The 26,008-nt window shown below is 40.4% G+C and overlaps 1 protein-coding gene across 4 annotated transcripts in view; it reads right to left on the bottom strand.

The window, feature by feature from the left end:
• ccnd2a (cyclin D2, a) overlaps positions 1-26,008 on the bottom strand; it is a 135,167-nt gene that overhangs the window by 31,161 nt on the left and 77,998 nt on the right. For all 4 annotated transcript variants that reach the window (XM_067501564.1, XM_067501562.1, XM_067501563.1 and 1 more), the window contains one exon: positions 25,701-25,760. Coding sequence is in view for 2 of the 4 variants with exons in the window: in XM_067501563.1 (XP_067357664.1) it covers positions 25,701-25,760 (60 nt within the window). In the remaining 2 variants the exon portion in view is untranslated. The remainder of the gene's footprint in view (positions 1-25,700; positions 25,761-26,008) is intronic.

Raw genomic sequence — 26,008 nt, 5'->3', positions numbered from 1 at the left:
AATGGATTTTTTTCTAATCTTTCTCAAATACATAAAAATTTTTTAAAATAGTTAAACGTAAAGTCAAATCTCAGTCAGAATCTTGTAGCACGTCATAATATTCAAACCTTTAATTCGTGAAAAGCATCAAGCTACATATTTAGCTAAAACATTTTATTTAGCTTAATAATATTGTCTACTTAAAACAAAACAATCTTCCAAACATCCAACAATTATAAGCATTTAATTTTATTTTGTTTATTCTAAGGTGAAAGATATTATTAGTGCTATTAAATATATATAAAAACGACATTAAAGAACAACATAAGTTTAAATCTAAATGACAATATGCAGTTATTTCACCAGGTCTAAAATAAATTCAGAAATTAGTAAACGCTACAACACAGCAAAGAAAACATAATATTTAACATATTATATATTGAAATTAAATCATGTTGAAATTGATTTACTGACATACACGTACAGTACGAATATGATTAATAAAATAAATAAATAAATTGATAATGGGATAATTTGTAGAAGAATTAATTACGTAAAATTACTTAAATTAAATTACTTAATTACTTAATTTGAAATCATAAACTATGAACAGATCATGTAATTGATCAAATCAAAAAACAAACAACTTTGTGTTAATGATGCATTAAAATACATTCTGTTCTGTGACACTGTTCAATGTTTATTTAATTAATGATTGCAGACACAAAAACATCCCTGCTATTTTCCTCTTATTTCTGTCACTGTTTATGATTATATTAACATAGATGGTGATAAAATAAAACCAATCACATCGTCTCTATTAGACAAATACTAGAAGAACTTATTAGGCAGTAATGAGCCATTTGTGCAGCGAAATAAAAGCTTATATTTTATGGTAAAAACACAAGCAAAACAAAACTAAAATAGGCTGCCTTTTATTTATTCAGGAAATCCCCATTTCTAAAGGGGAAAGACTTAATGATTAACTACAACTCATCTTCAGCGCACATCTACATTCTTATTTAGAGCAAGAAAAGCTACTAAGATTAGAAAATTCCTGATCTTAGACCAACTATAAGCCCAACAGAAAAATGAAAACATTTATTAAGACTTTTTTCCTCTTTGGTAAAAATATATAGCAGCAAACTGATGCAACCACTGATACATCAATTAAAATAAAAGGAAATCTTTCTTATGCCTCTATGATTGAAGGGATTCCACTCCTGCAAATGGCACACCATGAATTAAATGAGAGAATTATTACAACTCTACACAGTAGCATTGACTAATCAAAACAGTGATGACAGCTGGAGGAGGTGAACCCGTTTCGGGGTTATTCAGAAACGACCAGTTCCTGTGTTTGTTGGTTGCACCTGTTTGTTGAGTGCCAGCCCGTGATGAACTTATTCTTATCAACCTATCTGCAGAGCGTCTGCACACATGCTCTCTCTCTGTCTCTCTTTCTTTCTCTTTTTTTCTGTCTCTCTGTTTCTGGGTTTGGAAGTGTGACATTTGCTCTTACCCAATTAGAAAAACCTGCGGCGAATATACTGATTCTGACAGCACCGGATATGAGTAAAAGGTGCACTTTGAGCCACATCTAGAGCAATGTAACCTGAGCACTGATGGGGAGTGTGCCATCAGGTTAATCAGGTGCAACCCTTATGCTGCAGAACTGTACAGCATAATCAAACTATCTTGTGACAGCTGTAGTATGTGCTTAAGCATAAATACGTCCATATGCAAAGGACACACATTCACTATCTAATTCAAAATATCTCTTTAATCAAATCTGATTCATTTTTACAAAGATAAAGCTGGATAATTTAAAAACTGTTTTTACTAGCTGCAGTAATACCACAGTTGGTGATTTCAATTGTGATTTGGGGACCAATTACTAGGCAAGCATAAGTTGTAGTCATCTAATAAATTAACTTTTTTTCTGTCTTGTCTCAACTCTGTGACATTCATAAACCCTATTCTCATGAATTTTTCTTTTTGCTCCATTTGCTCCTCACTGGAGGCTGGGTTTCACCTGCTGCACAATACGTAACAGCTAAAGTTAAAAGCAGAAAGTAAAACAAATTCTACTAACTAGTCACAGAATACTATGTTACACTGATGGTATGAGCACCTGGGTCATCACAAGTTCTTATTTGAACATATTCGAAAACAAAGGCTTAATTTTGGCAGTTGTTTCATTGACTGTTAAACATTTAAACCGGCTCCCCATGTTGTTGTTAACAACAGTGTTATCTCATGTTTGTATTCAACATCATTTGTTTATTTATTTATATTTTTTTTTTGAGTGTTTGCTGAGAGAACAGAGATTAACCAAACAGAAAACATGACTGGAAGATTTGATAAGAGATTAATTTGTCTGCACAGCTCAACAAATTCTGTCCTTTCTCTATAGTCAAAGTTTTGTAGCATTTTTTTCGCTGCAAGAAACAGTGGAAAATGCAATTTCCATTACGAGTTATCTTGTAAATTGTGTGAGCAAAGAAACCAATATATAATTGGTATTTTATTTTATCCTGTTGGGTTCCATTTGTAATTTTTGTGTTTTTTTTAAAGGATCTTACTTAATAAAACATCTTTGCTAATTGTACTGCACGCTACATCACCACTCCACAACCAACCAAGTTCTCACCTCAATCCAAATGATCTCCGGAATAGCAGCATTTTCTAGACGTTTACATATTATTTACATTAAAGGTTATTCAGATCTTGAAACACATGGTTGCGATTGAAATTAATTTCTGCTATTTACTCAATGGTTCTAAAATTGGTTCTAATATAATTTGATTTGAAAATTTTAAGACAAAAAGAGATCTGCTGAACCAAACAGAGGATTGCTAAAGAGTAATAAAGCATGTCCTCAACACTTTGTCACTTCAGTTAATTCCCAAATACAAACATACAGTATGATGAGGTTTAAGAAACAAACACTTAGCAGTTGTAGGAACCATGAATCTCATCAGTCAGGAGCACAGGAGGACATAGGGTGACCTTTGCTGTTAACACCACTAGTGGTCAAGGTGTTTGAATGGGCCAACAAAATGTAATTGACAAAGGAGATCAGTGTTTGCAGCTACTAGTTTCCCATCAACCCGTTCCCAAGTAATTTTTCTACCTAAACTTAACTGATCCTTAAACCCAGCCCTATGAGAAAATGCTAATATGTGTAATAAAGGAAAGCCGTTACATGTATTTTATTCTTTAAATTGGAGGAGTTGCTTGATCAATCCTAAGTTCTTCAAACTCTTCTTCCAGAAACGGACACGGGGGCGATATGGATACGGACACATTCTACCCATGGTCGCTTTAAAACATGATGGCAACTCTGAACAGCAGCAGGGAGAAGAATTGCTCCTTTTCTAGTTGTGTTGCACAATGTGATAGAAATTAAAGAGCACGTGAAAGCGCTTCACATAAACAGGTCAAGGCTGTTGAAATAAACGTTACATGACATCGATGTATGAAACGAGTGGCTGGTTTACTTTTCTGGCACATGTGCAGTCGGCTGCGGAGTCTGTGTGGATAGAAACTTTAGTCCTGCATGCAATTGTCCATAGAAAGTTTGTGTGAAGACAGCTGTTTCAGGGACAAAGCTAAGTAATGTAATTTCTCAACATGTACAATGGGACCTGGGAAGAACTCTCCCCACAGCTCACACATAGACATAGCTTTTGTCATTCCCCATCAGCTTGAAAACGGCGGACTCATTGGTGTTCCATTACCTCTGGAATGTCTACTGTGGAATAACAGAGCAGTCGCACATCACAGTCTGGCATTCACCTTTCAATCACCCCCTCCTCCCTAAACCCCCCTCCCCGACCCCTGTAATCATGTTAGCTCATACATAATCACATTTCAATTACTGACAGCAGTGTGACCCTTGCCTCCCAACATGCCTAATCTAATACATGTGTTTCCTTAAAGACAGAGAGATGCCTTGTTTTGGTAGGAGGAGGACAGGAAGAAAAAAGGAAACATGCATCAACATGCAGTGTCATGCCGAAGCTATAAAAAGGGACATTGCAGTTTTACTTTAATTCTGTCTGGGTTGTCTGCAGCTATTTTTAGCAGGATGCATACTGCATGTGGTGCATGGAAGTGATGTAAACAGTTTGCTGGATCTGCATCGGAGAGAAGACTAGAAGAAGAAAGAGAGGGAGAAAAGAGTGGTTAAATAGCGGATGCTATGCAGAGAGAACGCAAAGCTAACAGTCTCACAGAATGAGTGTGTGTCTCTAGCAGCCTCTCAGTCCTGCTTGTGTGTGCGCGTTTTTCTCAGGGGTCCTCTGAACTCCAAACCTTTCTGCAATCCCACTGTTCAGGAGAGTGGAGAGAAAACACCAATGATACCCTCAACCATAAATCTACCACTCCTCCCCTCTCTGCCTGCCCCACTTGGGTATGGTAATTCTTTTTCTGCAAGACTTTTTGATCTCTTCTCCATCTTTCTCTCTTTTTCTGTGTCATCTTTTCTGTCTTTCTGTCTGGTCTTTCTCCCAGTCTGTCACTGTGTTTCTGTGTGCTTAGTGGCCTTGTGTCATTATTATAGGCCAATTTGTGTCAATGCTAACATCCCATTCATCATGGGGGGAATGGTTTCCGCCAGGGCTCAGGGGGCTCACATACCTTACCTCTCACATTTTCACCATGGTGGCATCCGCTGCGCTATGGGGTCAAAGGTCGGAGTTCCAGACCTCGTGAGTGATCACTGACTGGTTTGACTTCTATGCTAACTCCCTCTCTGCTCTCCAACCACCTTTTTTACCCCCAGCCCCACCAACTCCCTCCTTTTTGTAGGTGCCTTTAATCACTCAATGGGAGTTTTTGTTGCCCTCATTCAAAAATAGTCCTAAATCACCTGTTCTTTTCTGTATTAAATGTATTACCATTTCTAATGCTTCTTCTATCTTTTTTCTCTCATCAAATTTTAACATTAACAAGACAGAGCCACGTTCACCCTCGCACATATTGTCACTGCAAAGTCAAATTGCATTTGATCAGCTGCAACTTGTCTCCTTAGTTGTATGTTTCTGCAGAGAGATCTGCACCATGCTCCATACGTTTTACTCCCATTCCCAAGCATTATCCCGCCCACCAAACCTCCACAACCCAACCCCCTATCACATCAATGGCTGACAGCCCTTACTCTCACTAAAAGTCCTGCATGCGGGTTGATGGTTTATTTCTTATGAATGAAGGGGCCAAATGAAAGTGCATTCCTGTCTCAGCTCTGAGACGAGGCAGCTGGCCGTTTGGTGAGTTCCTGTCAGATGTCTGTGTTTTACATCCATGCCACACACAGGAGAATAAGACTGAGCATCTGATTGAGAGTCAAAAGAACACCAACAAGAAAAACATTAACAAGAGAAGGGGCCGAGAGCATGATGTACAGGGGACTGCTGTGAACTGCAGGACAGGACAAAAGCGAAGTTGAGGCTGGTGTCAAGGTAAAGTGTCAGATCGCAGAGCTAATATTTGCTGTAATGGTTTAGCCTTCTTTATCTAAAACAAAGCCATTTGGTGGACAATTCCATTTCCTGTTTCAAATGCGATAACCATATGAAGAGGTTTGCATTTGACCTTGGTCACAACACAAGTGAGAGCAATGATTGCAATTATTAGGTTCCTGCTCTAACCTGAAAAGCAGTGGTGCTGAAAAGGATCCTTGTTGTTTCCCATGCTTGTTTAGAGATAGTATTTGCTGTAAATCTTTGCATTGAGAGCTTGGCTCCGGTGTGTCGCAAGCTGCCAGACGGAGGCAGGCATGGAGAAGGAAGGCATGTGGGGCATGCAAGTCAGTCTCCATTTCTTTCTGTGCCAGCTCCTAATTATGCCCAATTACACCTTTAACACAAGTGGGCTGCTGTGGACATTTCTCAGGGTGTGAGGTCAAGCATTTCCTGTGTCTGTGAATGACCCAATGTCAGGGGAATTGTCTTGCAGGGGCCTCCCTCTCACTCTCCCTCTATCACTCACTCCCCTCGTCTTTTTGACCCCTCCTCCACTAAGCCCCAATCCCAGACCTCCACCATTCACAACTCAGTCAGATAGTTGGGGCTTAACCTCTTTGACTTGCTAGGGCTCTCTTCTGTCAAACACAAACAAACAGGAAAAAGCATGCACTCCCTCACGTACACACATGCCCACAATGACATCTAAAACCCGCCATGTGTACACATTATGCATGAAAAGTGCACATAAAAATCTTACATGTCAACATCCCAAAACTCCAGGTTAGCTGTAAATAACAAAACTCAACAAGGCCGAAACCCAGATTTCTGGCAAATGCACCAAAGGTATTCTGTCCTGTATCCTGTTTGAGGCTCATCTGTCTCCAGTTACAGGTGGGCAGGTTTTCTATTTTTTGATGGTCCACTTATTATATTTTTTAATCCGTCCTTTTGTCAACAAAACATTTTCTGGTGTTTAGTTATTTCAATATGGGACTGAATGTTAATTAAATTTCTGATTCACTCTTATCTAATGTAATTGACATTGTGTGTTGCTGTTTGTATGAGTCATAGCTGCAGAAGAAACAGCAGCCGGCCGCACAATTGTAGTGTACCAACAGGTTGGGTTCCCACACCCAGTAGGAAAATAAATACTCCATAATCACCGCCCATCAAAACAGGCAACGTACGAAGGGTGAACCGAAAATGGTGCATTCCATGGGAAATCCATAGCGAGCAAGTACATGCTCGCTCCTCCACACTGACATTTCAGAGACACAAGGGAGAGATTAGAGGCACACATGGGAGGGCCACAAAACCAGGATGAAAGATGGTTGAGGGAGATGGGGGTAAGTCCCCCTATTTTTATAAGATGGATGGGTGGTTGAACTGACACCAGGATGGATTAACTGAGTGAAGGTAAAATCCGCAAGTGGCTGAAATGAACTGAGTGGACTTGGGTGGAGAATTTTCCTAAAATAAAATATTTGTAAATTGAACAAGCCATTGGCAGGCCAGTTTTATGTATTAGGTGGTAGTTTTGTAAGATGCAAACCAACCAAAAAAAAGAGCAGGAGCATGTTTTTTTTTTTGGTGAATAAAAAAACCTTACTGTCAAGAGGCTGAATGTTTTGAACATTTTCAAAACCATCCATCTGCTTACCCACCACCCCACACAATGCTGCAAGCCACCATGCAGTGGATAAAGTTACTGCAATGACGTAGCATTTTTCTCTGCCAAAGAGACAGGAGTGGAAACAAATATGAGAAAAAAGTCCTCAGAGAAAAATGGAAGGATTTTTTTTTCTTAAATGCTGAGTAGAGAAGTTTGGTTATTATTGGAGGTGGGGGAAAATGAAAGAGGTCATTCATGACAAAGAGCCAAGATATGAGGAAACCACACTTGTGTCTGAAACAGGCAGTGGGAAGGCTGAGCCAAGTCTTAGTCTCAGCTGTTGTTCCAAGCCACACATTTATCACACAGGCGCTTCCCCAGCAAGAAAAGACCCTCACAGGCAGCCATAGAGGGGTGCAGACTTTCTCAAGTGACGAGATGACCCTGAATACCAGAGAGTGGCAGGTCTGTGGGATGAAAGAAGAGCTTGTCTTGGACTGTGTCTGTGCATGTGACTATAAGAGCTGCTTCACGTTAAGGTAGGGTAAGCCTTTAGAGAGGGAGGCAGAGTATCTGGCAAATACTATATCTGTATAATGGATCTACATTGTGGGCCATATGAAGAGGAGGAAAGCTGAACTGAATGGAATATGGCCTAAAGCTATTAAACACACTATGTTCTCCTCTCCTTCACATTTTTTCACCTTGGAAAAAATGAACAGGATAGAGAAGGTGAAAAGAGTGGGTGAGACAGAGGGAGAAAGGAAAGGAGTCCAAACGCCACTACACTAAAGAGCATTATATGTAGCACTTCAGCAGACTAATGACTATAGGAAAGCTTTTCCAGGTTTTGGCCATCTGTCACTTTTATGAACGGTGCGGTAGGAAATTTGGGTCTTTGGGTTGTTTGGCATAGGAATAATGAGCTACTGAAAATGATTGTTATAGATGACCTCTCGGCATAGTTCTCATATGGAGCCAATCAAGACGCAGCTTCAGAGGACTCCTAACAATCAGGGATAAATCAATTGGATGCTATGGGTCAGGGCTATGGTGCTGCAGGAGGTAGGCCTGGGAACAAGGTAACAACGTCCTTCCTGTGTGTTAGAGGAATGGAGTGTTTCTGAAAGAAAAAAGGCCTTGAGTCAATCAAAGTGTAATTTCTATGCAATACCCAAAAGGTGCTGCATAAAAAGACAAAGAAGGTACTTAGGGTAATACTCATCCAATTAACCTCAAGAAAAGGGAAACAAGGGGCTTCAATGTGACGTTAACAATATTGTGAACCAATATGGCATTTGGGGAAAAAGAAAGAGACTGGGCTAGAGCGAGGAATGGATTGATACAGGATGAGAGTGGGGTGTGTGACGAAAGAGGAGAGAGGTGTGTACTCCAAAAAGCCTATCAGTAGTAACGCCAAGCTGTCTTCGGATGCCCCTCAGACAAAACACCTGATAAGGCTGATTGTGAGAGACATTCCGCAGCTGAATGTGTGTGTACCGATGAGGGCACGTTGTGTGGTCAACACACAACGTGCCCTTACACACCTGATACCAGAAATCTAAGTCCCCAAAGAGATTGCAGCAAAATGTCACACAGGTACGTAACAACAAAGCATTTCATAGATACAGACATCCAGTCCTCCTCGATAATTAATTCTGTAATTTACCAATTTATGTTTTTCAAATAACATGGGGAAAATTATCTGCGATTGATGTAAGGAAAAAAAATGATGTTAAAAAGTCATTAAGAAACACCTGAGAAGGTCCAGTGTAAATTTATACTTGTTCTGCATGTTGGTATGCATTACTTATGTTACAGTAATTTAAGCATCTTTTAGGTAAAGACTAGCAGGTGGTTTTAATGCTGTGGCTGCATCTGCACATATACTGTTTAAGAACCGCCTGCATTTTGATGACAAAAGCAGCTTCATATTGGTCTACATTCATTTGTAGAAGCAAAAAAACGTAAAGCCATGTTTCTTACATTTGTCTTTCTAGGTACCTTATACTTGTTTGAAGCATATGCAATGCAATATAAGAGATCATAAGAGATCAGCCTGAAGGTGGAACCAGGAAGATGTTTCCAGACAACCCTGTGTTACTCCAGTTTCCAACAGCAGACATCATGTTGGTAGAGTGTGATAGGTCATTTTGGCAAAGTTCAAACTTTTAACAGCAGCCTTTTACTCTAAGCAAACCTCCTGACAGTTTGTGTCCTCAGGCTTTTCACATGTAAACTGGAAATGCCAGTATATTCACCACTAATGCAAATGCAGAGGGCAATGATTATGTTACATGTGTGAGAAGAGACGTGGGTAAAAAAAAAAGAGCTATGTGTGTGGTGTGTGTGTGAACGTGTGTTTGTATGAAGATGTTAAAAACTGAAATAATGTAGTATTAAACAAAAATCATCTCTCTAAGCCTGTCCAGACTAACAGATTGTGTTGGCATGGTGAATGGTGGCTTGAGTTATGAGCTGAATATCACTGGCTAGGATGATCACAGCAGAGGTGTTAATGAAGCATAAGAATTTGTTAAACATGTAACAGAACTGTATGAACAAGCCGATCACACACACACACACACACACACACACACACACACACACTCTCACACACAACTGGTTTGGACATAAAATAAAAATGAAACAAAACCTCAACAAGCTCTTGGCCGTACTTCTGTAGAGTTTGACCATGAAAGACACAAATTAGAGGCTACTGCTTAACTGTTCTTGTCAACAGCCCATTGTATTTGACGAAAAAAGCAAATATGTTCGGTTCTCGTTACTAACGTCTTTCTGATAGTCCTGTGTAGGGTAGCCTAATCAGAAGCAAGCATCTACACGCAGTGGAATAAACAGTCCCACACAAAACAAAATGGCTTCCAAACAGTAACAGATGCTGTTGTTAAAGTTGGCGGGAAACAAGGGTTGTTGTAAATGGTACACCATCACCTCTGCTGCTGTGTGTGCACTGTCCAAAATAAGTAATTTGTACATAGACATCACTGATTGCCGACACTATAGTGGGTGTTGCAGACACTTATATTGCAAAACAATGGGAAGGCCACTCTTAGAGTTGACAACTGCAAAAAAAGATGTACGTGATGTTGCTTAGTTACAATGTTCACACTGTCTGCATGGGTTAGTGTTGTTTTTTTTTTTTTTTTGCTTGCTTTCTTGTAGTTCATGTTTTCAGGCTATCAGGGAGGTAGAAGAGGAAATCATCAGCTCGGGTGTACCACAGACCAAAAAGCCAATCAGTAATAGGGTGTTTTGCATCACACTGTCATGACTGGAAACTGTAATGTTTCAAATAAAAAGATATGTCTTTTGATTATGCATTTGCAAAGTTTTGTGTTTGAGCGCCTCTCTCTTGCATACAGTGGTGCAAAAACCATGCAAAGGGCCTAAGGTTTCTGACGGTCTATTACCTGCAGCCTCAACTGGTTTGGGTCAGTACTAAACAAGTAATTTTAAATTAATTGAACCGCCCAAGGTGGAGGCAGCAGTATTTCTTTCATATAATAAACAAAGGATCAACTCAAACAAACACTATCTGCAGGTGTTAGACTAATTGATACAAGAATTGAGCTCAAATAGCACGTAATTCTGAATGTTTTGTATTTGGGTATTTTTTATCATAGACTTCTGCTTGTGTTGCTTTTGAGATTTCTATTTGCAAATGTGTTACTCTCATACAGGATGCAAGCCCAGTATGCAAGTGTTTTGTAATATCTAAGGTGACTTCAAGTTATGAATTTACATACTAAATGACACGTCCATGCTAAATTGCACATATGTTCTTTCGTTACATATGATTTCAACATCAGTAGAAAAGAAAGTAAAAGTCATGTTATACAGACACACAGATACCCAGACATCTAGCTATATAGACATGGAAGTAGAGTCAAGATAGAAAAGGACAGATAGAGCAAGAGAATGTAAAAGGAGGCGAGGAGAAGGGGAGCGAGCTCTGCACAAAGAAGAAGCCTGGATTAAGTCATGAGTGGCAAGCGACATAGGTTGGATTTTTAACGAGTGAGATCACATCCTTTTCCATAAAAAGGAGAGGAACTCATCCTCGGATGGACAGGACAGCCGAGCTGAGCCCCGCCACTGTCTGTCTGTCTTTGTGTGCAACAAACGGGACATCCATTACAGAGCCGAGACAGTGGCATGCAGTCCTGGCCCTGCACGCAGGACACTCCACACGTCAGCAGGCTGCACACTGAGGGAGATACAACTAGTGTGTGTGTGTTTGGGTCATCATGTGTGGGAAGCACTTTACATTACTAGGATGTGTGTGGATTTTTGCAAGCGCATTTGGTAACGTGTGCAGATGCAGTATGTCCATACATAATGATATGTGCTATGAAGACTGTGTAACTCGGTGGATGGGGTCATGTGAATACAAGTAATTCAAGTAGCACACAAGAACAAAATAACATTAAAGTCAAATGTCTCTATCGCTTTCACCCCAACCACTGCTTGAGATTTGACAAAATAAAATTAGCACATCTTGCAGTCATAGCAGCTATTTAGAGACAGCAACTTAAATATTGGAAATATTGGAGGGTTTTTTTTACACAAAAATGTTATTGTTATTTATACATCTGAGTGTAAATACCAGAAACTAAAAGCTGAATTTCAATGATTCAATACAATGACACTGCACTTAAATCATGCAATGTCTTTCTGCTGCTAATTTGGGATACTTGTTTAGAACACAAAAAATACTAAGTCTGTTCTGCATTTACTTGTAAGACCTCTATTTTTACCGTTATTAAATAGTCAAGGTAGTCATGAAAATTCTCCAATGAAAATCTTTGTCCATGCTGTCCTTCAGGAGTTCTGCTCAGTCATAACTCACATTGAACCAGGACTGTTAAAAGATGTCCACAGTCTGCAGAACTGTGAAAAACACAGATGGAACCATGACCTCCCTAACATTTGGACTCATTCAATCATTCATGGACAAAAAAATCCCTAACAGGATGTCATGCTAAAGTAAGGACATTGAAAGAAATTCATGCTAAAAGGTTCATATTCGGCAGTGGTACTTGGGATTTTGAAAACATTTTAAATATCAGCATGCAACACACTCTAACTGAAAGTCTTTCCAGGGAAATAGGGGCTCAGCGCCAACATAAATCCATAAATCTTGTTTCTTGGGGAAATTCTATCACACGATCGGCTTGAAGGATGCAGGCTTATTTTTTAGAATTCGTGTGACAAATGTGGGCTTACTCTTGTTACTTAACCTTTTAGCAGCCGTTGTTTATACCTGGGTCGCCCGCGGTACAAAGGCACATCCACCTAAGATATTTCACAATTGCACCATTCTTTTCCAAACAAAACTCGACAAACTATACCTTGTTAGAAATCAGAAAACCCCACGATTCGAAATGTATTACAATTATATAAAGCAAGCTAAGATTCAAGAGCCACCGCAAGAACGGTTTCTCCAAATGTAACAAAAGTTCGTAATTTGCGTATTGCCATCCCTTAAGTTTTATAATGTTTACAGGGGCACAACGCTATTGAATCCTCAAGTGTTGCATACCATTGTCTCCCTGAGACACCAAAGAATAAAACCTAACTAAGCTTTTAGTCCAAAAACTACTATGTCCAAGAGAAAAAGCCTTAAAACTTTCTTTTTTCATAGTTCAGTCATTGCTGTGACACAGATTGGCCAATTATAGCTCCCAACAGATGCACATTACATGTGCAGTGACGATTCTCGGGCCAACTAATGGTGTGCATTCCATTTGATGATGTAACAACATTCTATAGCCAATTAAATAATTTTTTCAGCGATGTATATTTCGTTGGCACTCTGTAGATAGGAGTGGCCCCTAATTTTCAGTAAAATGTGCCTATTTCACTGAGAATAACGGGCACGCACAACTGCAGTGCACATGTAGGATGCACAACATTGAGTTTAGCACCCAAGAACAGATAGATAAGCTATCTGATAAGCTAATATGATTAGTTTTTTCTTGTTTTGTATAACAAATATGGTGTTTTGCAGTCAATAAAGCCATTTGGTTCATTTTGAAAGTCCAAATGGCGTGGACACACCCTTATAAACAACAATCACAAAAGGAAATTTTCTGGTATTTTTCAAATAATCTGAAAGATTTCTGGTCCACAAGTGTGCCTGTGAGTCCATTTTATAACACAGTTAAAAATTTCACATTGTCAGTCTTAAAAAAAAAAAAAAGCGGTGGCCCTGCCCCTTGCTCACTGCCATGGCGATGCTGGTAACATCACTGTACAACAGTTTGTTATCTAAAACTGATCAACAGTTCCTCAGAAAAGAAGTTAAAAGTGTTGGTCATCACATAAAGCCACTGCATTTGGACTTGGAGGAATATTGATGATATCAGTAAGACAACTTTAGTTAGACTACGTAGCATTTTTAGAATTTTCAGGTAAATGTTTTGTAATAAATTACTAAGCCAAATTTCCCATACATTCACTGAACAAACACTATGAAAATATATGCACATTGAGAAATAACTTAATAATAACTTAATAACTTCAGCAAGCGCAGCATCAAAACAAAAGATCCTACACATTTAGTGAACAAAGATTGAGAAAATAAAAGATTTCTCATTAGAAATTACATCAAAGGGCATTTTAATGAGCAAACTATAAAAAAATTTAAATATTGCATTTTACATTGAAGGAATGTACCATTTTCTTTTGATTTCGCTGTCAGAAAGGAAAGTGATGTGGATACGGGCTAATAGAAAAGAACAGGCAACGTGTCTGTACCTCACAATTTCACAGCCCATATTGTAAAAGGTAGGATTCTCATAATGGACAACGTAGCAATTGTACATTTTAATGTAAACTTTAAGAACTTTTTTTGGTCCTTTTTGGCTTATCCTGAAAGTTCAGGGTCTCCACAGCCGATCATTATTCCACATGTTGATTTTAGTTTTTACGCCAGATGTCCTTCCTGTCAAACCCTTCCCAATTTCTACCGTGCTTGCGACTGGCACTGCGTGGCTCTGGATGGGGATGGGTTGTTGGGGGTTTGGTGTTTTGCAGAGGGACACTTCGGCATGTGGTCGGGAGAGTGGGGCGCGAACCTCTGACCCTAAGGTTGGTAGGCAGCCACCCTGCCAACTAAGTGACCAGAACACACCAGGAAGGAAGGTTCACCTCGATCCCTATCACACATGTTAGTTAGACTGTGGGTTTCCCTTACTGCATAGAAGCAACACACACATACACCTACAAATACTCACACACGCACACACACACAGGCTGTACTGCTGCCATCTTTCTCTCCCACTCTAAAGAGATACAATAAATGAAGCCAATTCACACTTCTTTTCCTCCCACAACCTGTCCCTCCCTCACCTTCATCCCACTTCCCATCCCCGACCAGACATGACCCTACGTGTAGACTATAGGGTGGAGTTGTAAAAGTCTGGGCCTGGTGAGCTGAGTGGACATTGTGCACAGATGGAGATGTTCTCCCCTTACAACCCTGAGTGCTGCAAAGAAGATATTAAAAAGACAGAGAAAGGAAGAGTGAAAAAGAGTCAAAGAAAGAGATGGGAGGCTCAATCCAAAAGAGAAATAAAAACATTTGCAGCTTATATTGGGAATTTTCCTCCCTCATGGAAATATTTCCTTCATGACTTTAACTGAGTTGCTCATCCCTCCACCTCTCTCTCTCTTTCCCCCTCTTTGAGCCCATTCCACCCTCCCTCCGCCCCCTCCATTACCCCTCTCCAGGCTGGGCTTTCACTTTGGGGGGCCCTCAGCTTCCCTCTCGCCTGACCAGGGAGCTTTCAAGGTACCCTGATGGATGCTAATGCTGGACTCTTTCAGATCGTTTTACAGCCGGAGCCTTTGATCTGCCAGCAGGCCTCTCTCCATGGGCTGCCTGTCCTGAGAAAATGTAAATCCCTGCCTTACAGACACCTGTGAAAAAAATACAGCAGAAAAGGGGGACAGAAAAAGAGGTTACTCTATAAAGAAAAAGGGGAAGAAAAGATACAGTATTGTGACATTTGGAAAAAGGAGGCATAGCTTAGATTGCGGCACAGTGACAAAGAATGAGATGGAAATTGTGCGGAAATAAGAGTGGCAAAAAAAAGGCGACAGAATTGCAGAGAAAGGAGTGGAGAAACTGAGACATGGCAACCAACAAAGAAGGAAAAGAGGAATGGGTACCACAAAACAGAGAGACAGAAGGGACATGGATGGAGGCAAAAGAAAGAAAGGCTACAACGGCAAAAAGGACGGGAAAGTTCATCTAAAGACCCAGCATGGAAGACAGGAGTACAATGAGTGGGAGATAGAAAGCAAGATGGAAATAGCGGAGTAAAAGTTGGTAAAAGCAGAGACAGATGGACAATTTGACTCGGGAAAAAAGAGAAAGAAAGACAGAAAGGGAGACGAGACAGACATATGAGGTCTGTTGTGTAGCTCAAGGGCGGATGTGTCTGTATGGTTGAAAATTTAGGAAGGAAGAAGTGAAAAAGAAAGGGACTCCACTCAGCAGAGCGGTGACAGCAGTGAAAGAGGCCTCCCTCAACAGCGGCAGCAGGCAGTGTTCTGAATAGTGGGGCTGCTGCTAGACAGCTGGGTGCAGCTGATCGGAGGACAGACTGTGGAAGAGTGCTTGTCTTCCTGCAGCCAGCTGCTGTGTCCAGAGGCCCGCAGTGACAGCACAAGGCTCAGAATTGATTACCAGAGCTGGCAGTTCAGTGGGGTGGATGGAGTGCAGCGAGGTTGACTTCTCTGAAGTAGTATGCACTGTACAGCAGCAGCAGCAACAGCAGCTGGCACTCAATGTATCCTTCCAAGAAAAAAAAAAAATAAAGGAGAGAGAAGAGAGGTTGCTATTATTGTGACCCTCGCTCTTTCCCTCCTCCTTTCTTTACATTTTTCATTCTATCTTTCTTTCCTCTTTCTTCTGCTCCTCCAGCCACTTTCTATCATTTCTCTTCTTCTGTTCCCCCAGAGAATGGTAGAGGAAATAGCTGTCTTGCAGAGGAGATAAAGTGCACTGAGCAGTGCTCTGAAACTACAAAGCTTCTGTAAATCTTGCTGTACAAATAGCTTGCAGGTACAGAGCTGTTCACAATGACATGAGGTTGCTTTGTATAGCTGGGGCTCTTCCTGTGTGAGGCGCAGGTTTCTAACCCCACAATGTATTTGAGACTGATGTATAAAGGAACACTTGTGAGGCAAATCTAGCTTTTGTCTCAAGTCACTGTATTGATTTTATTACTTGATTAGATTCAGAATGAGAAGGGAGAGGGGAAAATACGGTACATTATGTTTTTGAAAATCAGAATTAATCTTTGAGGTACATACAAATCTCATGCATGCCTGACATCAAATGCAACTACACTTGCATGGTCAGCTCTTCCTTTTGTTTCCTTAATACTCAATACTCTCACCCACGCACCCTGCTGTTCAATGTCTCCCTCCACCTTCCTGTTGTCCTACCAAAACAGGAATGATGTCACTCTCCTTGTTGCACCAGATGGGAAGTAAACAGAGTCAACAGTAGCAGAAGCAGCATCCTCCTGTCTGCATGTCTGTTCATTGTCAGTCTGTCTGTCTGTTCGATCGGGGCACATCCGGCCACCCTGACTCCCCAGCGACTCCCCCAGACCTCTGTGTCAGGAGGAAGGAAGGAAGGAAGGAAGGCCCTGGAGTCACACAGGAGGGAGGGTTTTGGAGAAAGGGAGGGAGGAAGTGTGAAAGGGTGCCTTAGCTGGAGCTGATCCACTCCATTGGACCCTCTCACTATAGAAGGGCTGTTTGAACAGGGACAAGGCCAAGCACAAGTGTGTGTGCCTGTGTGTATGTGTGCATCTATGGCTGCGCACCAAGACCATCACAGAGAGGGAAAAGGAATTGTGTTTTGTGGTCATTTTTGATGGCTCCATTGGAAATATTCAGCATAGATTCTATAGACAGTTCAGCAAGCTAGTTGGGGACATTAGACGCCGCGCGTGTGTGTGCACATGCATGTGTGTTGTGTGACTCAGTGCCTCACTGTTCATCAGAGAGTGACAGCTTACCTCAGTGGAAATTTAACTGAGTCATCATGTTCAGAGATTGCAGTGTTGGAGGGTTTAGCACCTCTCTTCACAACAGATATATGTAAGAGCACGTATACATAATGTTACGCTCAGCTTAACCTATAGACTGCCTGTTTGTAGCTCAGTAGCTAGGTCATCTTTGCAGAGTGAGAAAAACCCACGCCATCACTGCGCAGTTTTTGCTAATTAGTCTCTTTTTTAAAGCTGCATTTGACAAGTACTGATGTAATATTTGCTATAGGTATAAAAGTGAAAAAGAGGTAAATGCATGAGAGGTGCTAGTCATTGCCATCTGTCTCTCTCTCTCTCTCTCTCTCTCTCTCTCTCTCTCTCTGTCTCTCTCTCTCTTGATTTTGTTGCTGGAGAGCAGGGAGAAATTAAGTTTATTGGAGACTGAGTTGGAAAAAGACATTTCCCGGTGTGAGCTAAGGGGTGGCTGAGAGGAAAACTGCCAGGCACACATACAAAGAGACATAGCTACTGTCCACCACTTAGCTTTCCCACTACTGCAGGCACTGTGTTCGCTAAAACAGACTGGTCTTACTGGTTTGGTCCCTGGAAGCAAAGGCAAAGTATGAGCTGGATGTGGACCAGTAATCGAGGAATGGTTGGCAGCTACCCCTGAAGGACGCTGCTAAAGAGCCTTAAGGCAAAGTTCTATACTGGTGGCACAGCCTATGATTTGATCTCACAAGGCAAGCATACCTGTTGTGTGTAGCACATTATATAAACCCATTACTATGTAAACAAAAAAGATAGTAATCTGCTTTTTCAACGTTGTCACTGGGAGGGAAAATCCAAGTTACAGAAGCCTGGCGTCTGCAGCTGATCACTTAAGACTGTATAATTACAACAGCAAAAATTACAATACAATATGCTTGACTGTTTATGAGAAAAACAGTATGTGAGACAACATTGTTTGCCTTTGTTAAAAAGCTGCCCGAGCATTGTCTGGGCAGCTTCTGATAAATCAACACATCACTTCCTCTATTGGGTAATTATTGTTTTGTTTGATTTACATTTTCTATCCATTTTTTCTGTGTATTCAGCTGATAAGACTTACAGCCGGGGCTTGAAAAGGCACACCCTTGCCTGCTCTTGTTCAGCTACTAAAAATAAGCAGTGAAGTAATGTGAAAAACACTGCTCTATTTACATTCTGGTAAGTTACAGCCTCTACAGCGCCTGCCTGCAGTGTTGAATCTGGGCTAAATGACTGAGGGGAAATTTCACAGCTTTTTTTTCTGACTAGGGGAAAGAGAGAAACAGTGGAGAGAGTGGAGACAGGGAGAAACATGAAGAACTGAATAAGAGATAGTGACGACAGAGAGAAGAGGTGATTAGTTGCCCCTTGAGAGAATATTCTCTTTGATGAAACACAAGATGAAAATGGAGACAAACTGTAGGACATAAGGCATAAAATGGAAGAAGAAGTGAGAAGACACGGCACAGATGCCAGAACAGAATGACTGAAAGTTGTCACCGGCATCAGGCATGTGAGTGTGTTTGTGTGGGTCTTTGCTGTGACATCTCATTCCTTCTTATAGCCAAAGGGACATGAGGGACAGAGATAACAGACGCTGCAGGGCTGATAGTGGATACAAATCTTCTTGGCTGAATTTGTGAATGATTGGATCAAAGGGACACGTGTATGAATGTGTGCTCTGCTCAGCCCCTGCCTGTCTTCACGCGTTTCCTGTGACAACACAGTTGTCAGGTGCAGTGCAAGACAGGCACAAAGATGATACCAATAAGGATAATTAGCTGGGATGTTTTTACTTATTATGTACATTTATTGTATTATGTCTCATAGATAAATAGTGGATGGTTTGTTTCTCTGAGCAAACACACAACTACACACCACTTATTACTAGTTTGAATGAGTAATGTAGAAATGAGTTTGTGATTGTGTGGGTGTGTAACCACAGAGCACGGCGTGAAGACGCAACTTGTTAAATTCCAAGAAACCACGTGGTGGTCTTCACTCCTCTGAGCTCAGATTACTCCCAGATTCCTCTCAGAAGTTACAATAATGTCAATTGTTCTCAGAACCTGTAAGGTTAAAAAAGTACAAAAATATATCTAAAAATCAGATATTAAAAATGTGCTTTCTTTAAGTCTAGAAAACATCCCCTCTGATAAGAGGGTATAGTATCATATTTCCTATCAACTGCAAGTGTTAATTTCTTTAGCAAAACCTATAATAAAAAAATATTCACTGACGGCCATTTTCTTCATGACAAAGACCAGATTAAAACTAAAAGATAGCGTATCCGTTGAAAAAAAAATGGATAATGTTTTTATATATTTTTTGTCAACGAATAAAAATTATAATGTGAAAGTGGGACAAATTGTAGACACTGTCTTAATGCAAAGTTTTATTCAGCAACCTGTAGCATCTGCGGAATCACAAACTGTAGCTCCTGAGCTTCCTCCATAGCCCAAAATATCTCTTATTTAAAAGCTGATTTAGCTGTTTGGCCTGTTGCACCACCAAGAAGCATCTTGCATTCAGTAACTTTCTGTCTCAGTCACCTGATGTTCTCAGCTTCTGAATGTCTCTATAGACCAGAGAGAAACAAACGCTATAAGCAAATAAACAGACTGTCAACTAATCTATAGATAAACAAGAACAATGCCCGTAACCAAGGTAAGTGAACACAATTGGCACCTGTCTTCCTCAAAATTCTCTCACTATATGTGTATATTATTATACAGGTATATAGCTTTACACATTAAAAAAAACTATGCGTAAATGTTTAAAGTTTTTGAAAAAACTCCCAAAATAAATCTAAAAAACATCAAATGACGAAAACTGAACTAAAACTAATTTACATTTTCAGCACCTCAAAAGTTTTTTTTTCTGGTGGCTCAAAAAAAGACAATGTGTGACCACAAAGAGCAAAAACAGGAGACCATTTCCATGTAGCACAAATATCTCCAACAATCTCTTTTTAGCCTGGAAACAATTTAGAAGGTCTTTGGTAAGCAAAATAATCACGTAACACGGCCTCGATTAAGCCACTTAGGGACTGATGGAGGGCAAAATGGTTTGACATGAATAAGTGCTTAAAATTCTGTGTGCATACCATGGCTGATCTTGGCTGATTTCATCCCACTGATTTCACTTAATATTCACTTCTCTAATATTCCAAATTAACTGAATGTGATAGCAGGGATGCTAGAAATGTGAAGCAATGGCCAATCAGCTGATGATGAAACAGAGCACAGACTCAACCATGCGTTTGTCCACTGGTCACCCTTCCCTCACCTCCCAAAGCCCTGGTGAGGAAAAATCAGTAAGAGGACCTTTTTTGCATCTTATCTGCAGGAAATAGCATTAGCCAAAATTGTACTCTTGGGTTGGGGCTTGAAAGGGATGGCATGGCAGTGGCCATCATTAGCCCTGTCCCCCGACGTGCGGCCTGCCTCTGATCCAGAGCCAGGGCTGGGCGGGAAGGCAGAAGCTGGGCAGGAGAGGGTCAGCAGTCCTGGGTGGGCGCCGCCACTTGGGCCTTGCTAATGGGCCTGCAACCATCAGCCCGGTATGTCGGTATGCAGGCCGTCACTGCTCAAACTTGGTTTTTAAAACTGGTGGAGAACACGATTGTCAAATAAGAGTGACCACCCTCACGGACTCGCCACTATCACTGGCCATCCACTTGTCATCCTCCCAGCTCTGACTGAAGCGAAGCCAAAAGAGCATAGACTGTGCTAAGTTAGCTCTGCTTGTTCTGGTCTAATCTTGGTGCTTTTTGTGTCGATGTTTCCATGTTTCCTCCTTCTCAGAGGGAGCAAAACACTCTTTCTCAGTTCACTCACATCCCACAATGCCATGCACTGCTACCAATGAGAACTCAGCCTTTTCCCAGCAGTTTCCACAATGACAGCTATTTTTCCCATGCTCTTCTTTCAGAGAACCTATTTGGGGCATTGAGGCTATCAAACCAAGTGAGAATGTAAAAAAAAAATAACTCTTTTATAAGTCAAGAAACAAAAAAGTCCAATTCAATGGCTGCAACTCAGTTTACCAACACTATTGTTTCTAATTGCACCCACGTCTTTGAATCAGTCTTAAAAGATGTTTATTTAACAACTTTCTCCCAGCAAAACTCCATTTTTTCTGTGACCATATACTCAAGTGTTACATGATGTTTCCTGTGCTTTCAGAAACAATGAGCTAATCAAAAAGCTAAGGGCCTGTGTTTACAGCTCCCTTTGTGACCAGTGTGTCAGGGTGAATGGCTCCTCTGGCCCTGTGGCAATCATACAACGTGTCATTGAGGACAACGGCTGTGTCAGTGAGAGGTATATCACCCTTGCTCCCAGTATTTTATGACACAAGGCTGCAAGAGTAACACAGCTCTGGGACAGTGGGCGGCATCACTGGCCCAATAAAGAGCTGGAGACAAATCTGTCAATCTTCTATAAAAGGGACACTCGAGTTTCCCCCGATTGTAATGCAATAAGTCCGTCTAGAAGTGAAGTGAAGAGAAACGACTAAAGCCAGAAAAGAAAGGAAGGTATATTCTAAAACAGAACTTATTTTCGATAACAAGAGGTTCTCACAATGAGACGAAAGGCTGTGATACGACAAGGCAGCCCACTCGCCGGCTTATCAGAAAACTACTATTAATACCAGTGAGACTTTGTCCCTCTGTCCCCTGAGGGAGAAAGATGAAGGAAGTCATCGATTCTTCCCACAATAATCTCTGGGAAGGGCAGACCTTGCCTTTTCCCTTTTCGGGAGACGAGAGTTATTATTCTAATATTTTAAAAGGGCCCACACAAGGGCTATTTCTGTGTCTCCGTGATCGCAAGGCATTAGAGAGTTAGCGTCTGATCCAGTATACCACCAACAAACAGTCGTTGTTATAGCCTCCCCTTCCCAGGACTGTGGCGTAATCTCTGGGGATCATTTTATTCATTGTAAGCGCGGTTGATTTGTATAAACACATATTGTTGATATTGCCCCCGCAAAAAAAATAACAACACTGCTTGATTCTTTGAACGCTAACGATCTAAAATTACCTGACAGGGACCTCTAGTGGCTGTGGAGGTTATAAAAGCTGTCTCTTGGATGAAGAGGCGGAAGTAGCATGATGTTTTTATAACACTGTAAAACCGCAAAATCTCTTAGGGAGAAGAGTGGATGGAACATTGACACAGGAACTCACATCCTTCTTCTTTAAACAGCCAACACTATATATTTTTAATCGTGACTAATTTCAAAACAAGCCAAAACCATAACTGTAGGGGTGGAATTGTAAGGAATTTTAACAATGGAATTGTGGAATTGTAACATTTGTAAGGCAGGGAGGAACAATCACAAAACATTTCACGCTGTGTTTGCACTGTTGTTACAATCAAAGCACTTTTTGTTCTGTTAGGCTTGTGTAAAACGGAAGATGGAAAAACGCAGCTGAATTTATTAGGTTTTATTGGCTTTATTGGTAATATTATATCCCTTACCGGTAACAGTGTTGCTGTTTGAACATATCTTAAAATTACGGATAGTAAAACATTATTGCCTATGAAATGCTTGCTTGTCAAGACAAAGAAGGAAACTGCAGCATTAAAAAAAGTCATACTGACAGAAAATAGATTTGCTAGAGCAGCTATTAGAGCAGGTCCTGATGGCAGAGACGGTGTACTGCAGGACAAAATGCATGGTAGTTGTGACAGGATGGGGATGAGAGAAAGAAATGCTACATCTGTATGTGTGGTGTGTATGCATGTGTGCTTTGTGCAGTAATACTCTTCCTCTGGCAGGAGCAACCTCTAGGACTGCCAGTGTGTTTGTGTGTGTGTGTGTGTGTGTGTGTGTGTGTGTGTGTGTGTAGATCTGGAGCAGTTAGAACAGCAGTAAAGCAGATGTTTCCTCTGTTTGGCTAGAACATGAAGAAAAACAAGAGGCTAACCCAGAAAACAGGATCTTACTGATGATACAGTAACTGAGAAAAACATGAACCAATAAATAAAGGAAGCTCATACTAAAGTAATCATCACAATGTTTACATTCTTTTAGATAAATATTGAATATCTTAATAATGAATTCCAATAATTGTTGAAACTGAAACAATTTAGTAAAGGCAGATCATTTCATTACAACACTGTTAAGTGGGGCTTAAAATGAAAGATGCTTTGGCTGGTGCGTATAGAGGGAGTGAATTAATGCACACGTAGCACACACTTGTTCTCAGGGCTGTGACACACCAAGTCGACGTCAAAAAACTAGTGGTGACAAAGACCAACTGATGCATTGCCTTTTTTCTGGGCCGACAAGTGCCACTTGAACACACCACAAAGACAACAGATGATGGGCACGTAGCATACATGTTCTGCCATGGCATGAGAGAAGCTTAAAGTGGATGACATGGGACCGTGGATATACAAATTTTGAAAAGAAGCAGCATTTACTTACAATGCTCACACCACAGTCACTCATCACAGAAGGTGTATAGCTGCTACTAAATGAGGATAAGACTGATAGGAATGTACAAACTGTACTGTTGTTGTTGATACTATGGTCTCTTGTCAAGCACTGGATAGCTACTTGAAGCCGAACAGGTAGTGAGAGGGATTTTTTTCCTCACCGAAAGGGACAAGCTCTGATTCAATGTGCTGAATTGGCCGAAAAGCCTTGGACAGGGATCGGACTAACGCAGCACACACTGAAAACCAAGGCTGATTAACACGCTCTGATGTTGGCTGATGGTCGGTTTGGTATGTCACGCTTATTACGCTTGTGTTTGCACCTACCAATAACAGTAAATCAACACAGCAACACTGAAGACTTTTAAATGACTTTCCGCATATCTGGTATTTACAAAACTCAACCAGTAATGCATTTGTCAACAGCTCAGAAGCAATAATAGTGACACTCAAAAGCAAATGACAACAACCCGATTCCAAATGTAAAAAAAATACATTTAACTGTTGAACTGCACATATGGTTGGTTATAAACATCAGCTCACATGACCTGTGTTTATCTAATGTCTGAGCTTTTTTTTTAAACTGGTGTTAATAGAAGATTCAGAAAAAAAGTACATATGAAAATACTGGTGTTGCATTTTGGTTGACTAACAGACATAACCATCATTACATATCCAACAGTCTCACTGAGTCTCTAATTGTTTTCCGCATCTGATTTTGCTTTCCCTTCCGCATGTGTACAAATGACGTCAGCTCGTGCTGGATTTTAACATCTCACGGTGTCTGCCCCTCTAAATGCCTCTCCCTCTCTCTATCACTCTGTCTTTATTTGGCAAAGTGGAGTAGAGCAGCAATAATCTCTGGTGAGGGCATATGCACCTGCTGCTACGAATTAATGCTTTTTGCTTTTACATTTTTTTAATGTAATTACAAATTTGACTAGATTCGCCAGGTTTACTGTATTTTAATTTAGCTTAAGAAAATCAAGATGATCAAGATGATTTCATTTTAATCTTATCATTTAAAATACGCCACATCTTTATACCTTGTTTTATTCTGACGACTTTTTATAATCTTCAAAAAGTCAAAAACAGAAGCAGCATCTCATGATCTCGTCAACCAGACATATACACAAACTTTACCTATGTTAAATTGCACGATGTAATTTTGAATGTAAAAGGAAATGTTAGTAGCAATTTAAAAAGTAAATCAGTCAAACTGATAGAAGCAGAGAAACCACCTAAAGTTCACATTTACAGGAATCCATGCTTGTGGGGTTTCGATGTCAGAGACGACTCAGTAATGGTATCATATCATTGTGATACTGAAAATGACAGTAACAAGGTCAATAATAGAATCTCTGCTGACCTTTAACGCACAGAAACTTCTGTTTCCCATTGTCAGGGATTTGTATACCTGCAGTGAGCCTAAGAATGAAGCCCAACACCAGCCATGAATCGAACAAACCTGACCACTATGACATAAGTCAAGTAACTCAAACATGATAGTGAAACAAATGTCAACATCGGCACAAGGCAATGTAAACCGTGCTACATTAGATTTCATTTCTAATGTAGTATCACTTAGAGTCTAATGACCAAGAATTTCCAATACTCCCTAATAAAGTTTTTTTTCAGAAACAACCATGAATGTAGAGAACTATAAGCAGGCAAAAGAAAGCTTTTCAGGATCCTGCATGAGACAGACAAGCCAGCAAAACTGGTTTCAATCAAAACAAAACTACAAGCTCAGCAGTGCTATGTTCTATTAACAAAGATGGTGGCAACTAGGGACAGCAGGTGTATTCACTGAGACGCTCTATACTGTCAAAAAACTGCTTTCCAAAAGATTACATTGATTCTCTCCACTGTAACGTATCATGTGCATCTCTGTAACAGCCCAGTTTAGTTTTTCAGGATAGGCTCCTAAAAATACACAGATCACGGGCTGTCTGACATATCTTGTGTCTGTTCAAACACAATCATAAGTCAGTGAAAATATGACCATTGAGACTCAATTGGCTTGAGAACCAGCAAGTGGAAACATAAACAAAGAAGGCGCACAGATCATCTGAATCAGCAGCTCGTGTGTTCAGTTAAAAAAAATGTGCCTTACCTCACAAGTGTAGATCACCAGTATAACTCCAGAGCATATTCCACAGGTTGGGTCCCATTCCTTTAAGACATAATGTACAGTGACAGTCAGAGTGATGATTGATTTCAAGTTTGATATTTTCACAAGTCACATAGTAAAGCTTTGCTGCTGACTAGTAGCTGTAAGCGGAGATAAGTTTGAGAGTGATAAAAAATATTGGAAATTCCTATCACTGACAGCCAGATTGAACTAGCTCTGACACATTCTGATTATTGTTAAAAGTAATGTTTGATGTGTTATACTTTCCAGTGTCCTGTCAAATAGTCTTA

Source organism: Channa argus, chromosome 4, assembly GCF_033026475.1.
Source record: "Channa argus isolate prfri chromosome 4, Channa argus male v1.0, whole genome shotgun sequence".
NCBI classification, from domain to species: Eukaryota; Metazoa; Chordata; class Actinopteri; order Anabantiformes; family Channidae; genus Channa; species Channa argus.
Note: the sequence above shows the minus strand (reverse complement) of the source record. Positions and strands in the feature narration are given on the sequence as shown.